The 8615-nt window shown below is 32.2% G+C and overlaps 1 protein-coding gene and 1 long non-coding RNA gene across 3 annotated transcripts; both read left to right on the top strand.

Moving 5' to 3' along the window:
- Positions 1-1009: 1009 nt before the first annotated feature.
- Positions 1010-3003, top strand: LOC122314115. Of its 2 annotated transcripts, XR_006243604.1 has the most exons (4): positions 1031-1398; positions 1479-1531; positions 1704-2088; positions 2637-3003. It is a non-coding gene; the product is annotated as an uncharacterized LOC122314115 (long non-coding RNA). The 2 variants fall into 2 exon arrangements; XR_006243605.1 differs by lacking the exon at positions 2637-3003 and having other exon boundaries at positions 1010-1398; positions 1704-2309.
- Positions 3004-6317: 3314 nt separating this feature from the next.
- LOC122312544 (photosystem II 22 kDa protein, chloroplastic-like) lies at positions 6318-8005 on the top strand. Its single transcript, XM_043127190.1, has 4 exons — positions 6318-6627; positions 6753-6872; positions 7193-7436; positions 7596-8005. The coding sequence occupies exons 1-4, from the start codon at positions 6412-6414 to the stop codon at positions 7838-7840; spliced, it is 825 nt and encodes a 274-aa protein (XP_042983124.1). The 5' UTR covers positions 6318-6411; the 3' UTR covers positions 7841-8005.
- Positions 8006-8615: the final 610 nt, after the last annotated feature.

The raw sequence follows: 8615 nt of genomic DNA, 5'->3' as shown, positions 1-8615 counted from the left end.
TCCTTCCCCTTTCCCTTCCCTTTCATATATTTTCTTTAGATTTCTCTTCTCCTTCATCCATTCCCACACCCTTTACCTTCTCCTTCATCCTTCACCTTCTCCTTCATCCATTCCGCACCATTCTCCCAAATCCCCTTCGTTGTCCAGAAGCCCCATTGGATGGTAGCTTTGCTTGCTGCATCCGAGCCCAGCGCTAGATTTCATGCATTTCGTAAGTTGTTGATTTCATGGTCCATAAGGAAGGAAGAAGATGCAATGCTTCAGTTTTGATGTTTATTAAACGCACAGTTTTGATGATTAATGAATAGGTAATTTGGAGATGCTGCTTACCGCTTAGCTCAAACCGCACCGTTTCATTAAAGAAGTCAAGACTGACTTTTGACTTGCCACATCATATTGGTGCGCTGTGGTTGCGCGGGGATGGTTACAAACAGAATTTTCCAATTTTATATTGTGTGTGATTGATTATACTCTTTATTATTTTTGCTCTTATTGTTCATACCATGAATGTTCTCTTTGATAATGTTATTTAAGTTAACAGCGTATTAAACTATTTAAAATGCATCAAATCGTTAAGATAAGCACGATTTAATATTCAAATATATAAGATAGAAAATAAAATCTATCCATGAGAATCACTCTAGTGTACCTTTAAATTAGGACGGTGATGGCTAAAGCCTCTCAACATATATAACCAATTATTTTCTCTTCACCGGCAAATTTAGTCCAATCTTAAAAATTTTTATAATATCTCATATGATAAGAATAAAAGTAGGTAGAGTATGAGATTTCATATTATTTAAAAATGAGAAATTCTTCCTCTTTATAAAATTTCAATGTGGCTTTAATTGTATTATTGACTAATCCTTTTAGAGTATAGATTACGTGGTTTAGACATTTCATTGAAGCGTTACAAATGATATCAGAGCCTATCCTAACAAAAATTATAAGATTGAGCCATGCCACCTACAACTGATAGGCCCGACGAGAACTTCGTGAATTTAGAGCATTGGCATTGGCTTCGTCAAAAGCCAATGCAAATGCATAAATTGATGAATGTCGAATAAAAACTGCTGCATTGGTGTCGGTAAACTTCAAATCTGAAGTTTTGACCTACAGTAAATCTTCCATTTCCTTCAAAGTTGAAGGTGCACTGCACATTCATCTTTCACTTATTTTATTTCTCATTTAATGCCCAACCGCTGGTTTCATTTTCCCTCTCTCTTCCCTCTCTCCTTTTTCCTCCCCGCGTTTTCTCTCCCCCGTGCCTCTCTTTTTCATTTCTCTCCATCGACGGAAACGAAATCACTCGGATTCTTCACGCAGAACCGATTTCATCAAAGAAGAAGGGTGTGTATCTCTCAGATTTTCACGCGAGCTTCATCTCCTTTCCAACCCGTATGTTTTCTCTCCCCCTTTCCCTCTTTCTATCGTTTTCAAGCTCTAATGCCGATCGGTAAATTCTTTCTATTTTTCAGCAGAAACATCTTCGCATACTCTGGGTTGGCTCAAATCAGATTCGCGGCTTCAGGTTGGTTGCTGTTTTTTTTCTCCTTCAACCCTAGCTTCATTTATTTATACCGTTTTATGGTCAGCCCCGATTGGGGTTTGTTTTGATAGGGAAAAATTTATATATATGAATGTTTAGAGATTTACTGAGTTTGCTTTAATTTATTTTGTGATATTTTTGTTGATTTTCTTAGGTGCTTCCAGTCTTTCCTTCGGCTCAAGCCCCTACACTGATTCTGGTATTGTTAGAAAATTTTGTTGTTACTCTGTCTCGCCTCTGCTTCTCTCGTCTTTTGTCCGTTTCCATTTCCGTTTCCTTTCCTGTTTTCCTAATTTTCTGTATCGCAATCTCCGTAAATTGTAATCACCTTTTTAGATTCTAAACCCCCTTACTTAATTAACCCGGTTTCTCGTTTGTTTCTCGGGAAAATCTTTTTCTGGACCTCTATTTTTCTTTTGCTGCTTCTCTTTCCGGTTGTGCTGTTGTTGCATTCTGTTTTGTCCTTTCGGAAGGCTCTGGTCCTACCCCTATCTACCATTCCTCCAGCTCCTGTTGCTAGATTTTTCCAAATTTAGGAGGTAATTTCTCATACGACCCACGGATTTAATTATGAATGAAGGATCAGATGCTTTTTGTTTTCTTTTGGTTGGTTTTTCATTTTAATCGTCTATATCACTGGCATAATGCTGAAGTTGTTCGAAGACTAGATATTTTATCGCTTCGTTGTTAATACTCTTGTGCATGCTTGTATATAATTCACAATTTAGTATAAACAGCATACTGGAGGCCATTTATTCCATATGTCAACGTAAAGTCCATCTTTGTTTTTTTTTTGGCGTAAGTCTTTTGATTGAGGGTAAATTATTGCAATTTGTTTCAAATATTTCAAGAAACTCTGAAATATTTTTTGGCGTAAGTCTTTCCTAGGCTGCTGATTGTTTTGATTTATTTTTCTTTTTCCTTACCTCTCCATTGCATTTTGATATGTCTTTTAACCAAAACACTTACAGTGAAGCCATAAAACTAGCCATTCGCTATGGTTTCTTTTGCAATTCACCTTGATTTCCAAGGTGTTTTTGCTTTATACTGGCTGGTATATTAACTTACAACTACTCATCTTTTTTAGGAATTCATAGAGTACTCTTGCACTTGGTGGCTGCTTTATAGAGTACTCTTGCACTTGGTGGCACCAACTAAAGTCATTACAAATGAAAAGGTTATGAGAAACAATTTGCTCAACTTCAAAGACCTGGATAATTTGAAGCTTGCAGAGGGTTTGGCTAAAATATGTTTTGAGATGCATTTGTAGAAGTCACAAGCTTTTGTAAACTAGATTATTAATTCAAGGAGGCATTTCATCTTGGGAGTGCTTTTGTTGATACTCCCTTACGTGCTTACTTTCTTAGCTAGGCCCTTAAAATCCTTGTGAGATTTGATTACACTTGCAATTTTATTGGAAGTGATATTGTAGAGTAATTTGGGTGGTTTAGCCACATGCACCTGTTTGTATATTAGCATTATAGTATTCTAAAGGATGTGGTTAAGATACCTCTGTTAATATTAATATAAAATGTTAATATTAGAATAAAGGTTGGCAAAATGTGTTTGTTGGATAATTAGGTAGAGGAAAAAAATTAGTTGGAAAACAATAATTTAAGTATCAAATTAAATTATTAATTAACCAATGGCTAGTGTAATTGCAAAATATGAAAAAAATATAAATATTATTATTAAAAAATATATAAATATTATTATTAAAAAATATTATTATATTATTATTTTGATGAATCAAATGGCTAATCCAATGTAGGGATATGGCTAAGGAGGTTTTGGACTTATGGAAAATATGTACTTTTTATCAAATTTTAAAGATGGCTTTGATGAAGCCAATGCCAATGCTCTTAATGGAGTTAGATTGTGATATCCTATATAATAAAGATAGGTAGTGTATGAGATTTCACATTATTTATAAAAGAGAAGTTATTACTCTTTATAAGATTTCAATAAAATTTTAATTATATTATTAATTGATTCTTTTAAAATATAAGATATGTGATTTGAAATTTTCATTTTAGCGTTACAATTCTTCTCTCATTTTTTTTATATTTTCATCTATCCAAACAATAAATAGCTGGATTCTTAATATTGGTTATAGATTAATTTAATTCAAATCATGTACGTTGTTATTGGGTTGCAGTAGAGGTCGAGAAAGTCTCTCCGAGTGCAAAGCAACGGCCATGAATTAAGTTGCATGCAGGATCCAAGATTTGTCACTTCAAGATTAGTCAGTGGAACAATGTTACTGTGGTCATGTCACTTCAAGATTTGTCAGCTTGAATGAGTTCGTTCCAGCTCGTATTTTGGGAGGGTGGGTGTCATCATCAGTAAACTAAGGTGTGATGTGTGGTGCTCATCCCCAACATACTGGCAGTATTCACTGAGTTGCACATTTCGTATGATCTGGGTGAGACCCAAATTGAAAATTCCAAGACACGCATCATTTGTCTACATCCACTCTTGAATCTTTGACAAATTCATCCCACACTTCGAGCCAATAAATCTTTTGGTTGTGAATGAATCTATACCAAAATCTTTATGAATATTGATTTTATTGCTTTTGATCGATATTTGTAATTGCTTAGATGTTTTGATCTGTTTGCTTTTTAATTTCTGTTGTTTTGTTTGAAAACACCCTTTAGGTGTGTTCAGCATATGTGAGATCGAAGATCTAAACACAATCAATACAATAATGAGGTATTGTTTACATTATTTTCATTTCAAAACTAGTTGAACTCGGAATTCAAATAAATTATCTTGGTTTATTTATAAACTCTTGTATATATAAACAAGATAGCAGTGTTACTCTTCATCCTAATTTTATCTTCTCCAATCACTCTTGTTGAGGTGGCATATTTTAAATAGCTATTAATTTAAATGGTTGACGTAAAAATTACTTACAATGCGTCACCATAGATACTGTGACTAAGGATGGCAACTTCAAGTTTAAAGAATGTCATTTCTTTATAAAGAATAATAATCCAAATTTAGATATGGTATAAACTCGCTAATGAGGCTTGCCATGAGATGGTTATTGAAATACAGTTTGCACCCTCAAATTGATACTCATTTAGCATGTGATATTCATTTTACATCTTCAAACTACTAACAAATTATAATATTAACCATCTATTTGTTAGATTTTTTTATTTAAATAAAATATATTTTGGGTATTTCAAATAAATATACTTATCTCCTTATATATATATATATATAAATATATATTGTGTATTGATAAAGAATGTCAAGTCATTAATGTATACAAAAAAGGAAATGCCAGTCCCACATTGACCAAATAAAATGCAGACAAGTAGTTTATATTGAATCCTCCTCACCATCATTTTGTCTTAAAGTGAAGGAGAATAGAAAGCTACATAAGCCACCCGCGTCACACAACACGTTATATACTATAATAATACATTGATATTGATATTGACTTGTTTAGTTATTATGAATTTATTAATTATATAATGATTTAGTTATTATGTATAACTATATAATAATATTAATAATAGACTATTAGTATAGTTATATATTAGTATAACTTTATACTGTTAGTGATTTAATATATTATAATTTTTATATTATATTTATAGTATAACTCTTATAATATATTAATATATATTAGTATTATATATTATAGTTATATTAATCATAATAAGTTAATGACTAAATCACTAAAAATATAACTATATATATTTAGTATGAATATATTATTATATTCTTTAATGTATAACTATTAACTATAATATATAGTACTAGTATATATATATTAATATATTAACATATTATAAAAGTTATAGTATAAATTATAATATATCATATATGTATAAATTTATAATAGTATTAATGTAGTTAACTTAATATGTAATATGTTAATATTAAATTACTATAACTACATAGAGTATTAGTAATAAGAGTATTATTATTATTACTATTATTTAATATAGTATTACATATAGTATTACTATTATTACATATAGTTATTAGTTATAATATTAGTACTAGTATATTATTCCATAAAAAAAAAAGTACTAGTATATTATTAGTTATAGTAAATAAGTTAATAACTATTACTAATTTACTATATACTAATAGATTAATAGTATTAGCGTATTACTAATATATATAATAGTATACTATATGTATATATATTAAATATATCACCATATAATTATATAATACTTAAACAAAATGTCATTGGATAAAAAAAAAATTAAATAATAAATAAATAAAGTAATAAGGTGGACTGAACGGACCGGACAAGACCGGCCCTTAGGGAGTTCGGTCTGGGTCCAGTCCACAAATTCTCCAGGAACCGGACCGAACTCTCCCTAGTCATTACGATCAAACCTTGAAGCTCAAACTTTTATTTTCTGTCTTCGTAATTCTTTATTTTCATTTATAATTTCTAACACTGTTAAATTGTTGTAGTCAAGACCTAAAATTATGTCAATGTAACCCATTAAATGAAATTTGTTAATCGACAAACAATAACATGCCTCAAATTTGGCTGATATCACATTAATTTGTCGGTGCAAAATGTATTTTTCTCAAGAAAGTAAAATCTAATTTGGGAGTTCAGGCAGATGGGGCTAAAGTGTTTGAATTGAAAGCTTTCAGCCAGAAACATTTTATCCTCAAAAATTACGAAGTACAGAGAGGACGTGGGCACTCTTGTTGCCCCTCATTGACTCTCACGCCCTATCCACATCCCTCATGACCTTGTGCTTTCTCAGAGACACCTTTCCTTAAAAAACAAAGACACTTGCACTAAAAAGAAAAGAGTATAGAAGTATTTTGCAGCCTCACTATCAGAAAAAGATATCAAACAGAAGCCAACTATGGCTCAAACCATGTTGCTCATGTCTGGTGCTCCTGGCAGCCGTGTGGTGGATTTGAAGAGAGACCCTTTACTCAATTCCCAAGTTCAAAAACTGAGGCCTGAGCCTCTCTCTCATCTGTTGCTCCCTCCTCCTCTACCTTCGAACACTTCTTCATCCCCAGCATTGACAACTTTTGCTCTCTTCAAATCAAAAACCAAAGCCCCTCCCCAGAAGGTTTTCGTTTCCTTTTGCTCTAAGCTTTACTACTTTCAAAGAAGAAAATATACAGAGTGGAAAGTCATGTATGAGTTTTCAAAAATTGCCTAGACTTGTTCTGATTTTTCCCTTGTGTTAAAAAGGTTGCACCGCCAAAACCAAAGCAAAAGGTTGAAGATGGCATCTTTGGCACCTCTGGGGGCATTGGTTTCACCAAGCAGAATGAGCTCTTTGTGGGTCGCGTTGCCATGATTGGATTTGCTGTGAGTAAACATTCTTGTCTTCTCGTCTGTAATTTTCAAGCAAATTCCCCTGCTTTTTGTTCTTTGTGATGCATATTTTGTCATATGTTTCAAAGCTGTTGCTACTTTTCAAATTACTGGCAGAATAATTTAATGTGAAATATATAAGTTGTAGAGTCTCAGATCGGATAATGCTAAGAGAATGAATGGTTGATGTTCTATAATCATAGCCATTATTTTTACTCACATAATAACGTTGTCACTGCAAGAAGAATGAAGGTTTCTAATCTTCCTGATATAATTATGGGAAAGTTTCTTAATTTTAAAGTGTTTTTCTGCAGGCATCCTTGTTGGGTGAAGCAATTACTGGCAAAGGAATTCTAGCACAATTGAATCTAGAAACTGGAATTCCCATATATGAAGCTGAGCCTCTTCTTCTCTTCTTCATTCTTTTCACCCTGCTCGGAGCAATAGGTGCTTTGGGTGATCGTGGTAAATTCGTCGACGACCCACCAACCGGACTCGAAAAGGCTGTGATCCCTCCTGGCAAAGGCGTCAGATCTGCATTGGGTCTTAAAGAAGGAGGTAATTTGCCATTCTAGGACATTTACTTTTACTAAAGAAACAGGATACTTGAATGCTGATTTTGGTGCTTCATTGTACTTTTTAACTTTATGCATAAATATCATGTTATGTTGCTCACCATATATCCTGACATTTTTGGCCAATGTTTTGAAATGAAAGGTCCACTATTTGGATTCACAAAGGCCAACGAGCTCTTTGTAGGAAGATTGGCTCAGTTGGGTATTGCTTTCTCTTTGATTGGAGAAATCATTACCGGGAAGGGAGCTTTAGCGCAACTAAACATCGAGACAGGGATTCCCATCAGTGAGATTGAGCCACTTGTGTTGTTCAATGTTATCTTCTTCTTCTTTGCTGCATTGAATCCTGGGACTGGTACATTTGTTACAGATGAGGAAGATGAGTAGTTGCTACTTAATGCTTTTGCAAGGAAGTTTCTTGTGTTTCATTCAGTGTAACAAATAATGATGTCTCACCTACCCTCTCAATTATTATCAAGAACTTTGCATGATCCATTCTGCAATTTTGTTTAACATAATCAAAAGATTCTGATGCTTTTAGAATTGAGTTCACTTGGGAGTTGGCTGTTGTTACCAGTGAAGATAAGTAAATAAATGGCTAAAAGGAGTTATTATCCCACAACCAACTTATTTTGTATGTATTAATTATATAATGAAATTATTATTATTATTATTTATCACAGATCAAGTCCTTTCAAATCCTCCAAGCAACAATGATGCTACAACTTAAAAGAAGCCGTTAAGATTGAGAAACACTTTCAACTCATTTCTTCACATCTTGTCTTATCTTTACAACTTTTTAAATTTTTATAAAATATAATAAACAATTCAAATTTTTTAAATTCTAAAACAATAATTATATTAAAAATAATATTCTAACAATAATTATATTTTATTCAACTTTTAACTTTTATCTCAACTTATCTTATCTCAACTCGCTATCCAAACTGCCATAAATCAATACATACATGACTCAAACATTTTGGATTGAACAATGATAGGGTTACTACCTTACTACTACCCATCTACTACTCTTTTTGTATTTAATTTTTTTTAATTTTTTATTTTACTTAATGATTAAGAAAATGAGTATTCGTAAAGTTATATATTTTTTAATTTTTTCTTAGTGATTAAGGATGTTAAAATTTTTTTTAAAAGAAAA

The sequence above is a fragment of the Carya illinoinensis genome, chromosome 6, assembly GCF_018687715.1.
Source record: "Carya illinoinensis cultivar Pawnee chromosome 6, C.illinoinensisPawnee_v1, whole genome shotgun sequence".
Lineage (NCBI taxonomy): Eukaryota > Viridiplantae > Streptophyta > Magnoliopsida > Fagales > Juglandaceae > Carya > Carya illinoinensis.
The sequence above is the reverse complement of the archived record's forward strand: the minus strand, read 5'-3'. Positions and strand labels throughout refer to the sequence as shown.

Bases quoted from the DNA above. Each gene is read 5' to 3' on its own strand.
- LOC122312544 (XM_043127190.1), top strand. From the start codon at position 6,412: ATGGCTCAAACCATGTTGCTCATGTCTGGTGCTCCTGGCAGCCGTGTG. The intron at 6,873-7,192 runs GTGAGTAAACAT...GTTTTTCTGCAG, and splicing joins TTGCCATGATTGGATTTGCT to GCATCCTTGTTGGGTGAAGC. The intron at 7,437-7,595 runs GTAATTTGCCAT...TTGAAATGAAAG, and splicing joins ATTGGGTCTTAAAGAAGGAG to GTCCACTATTTGGATTCACA.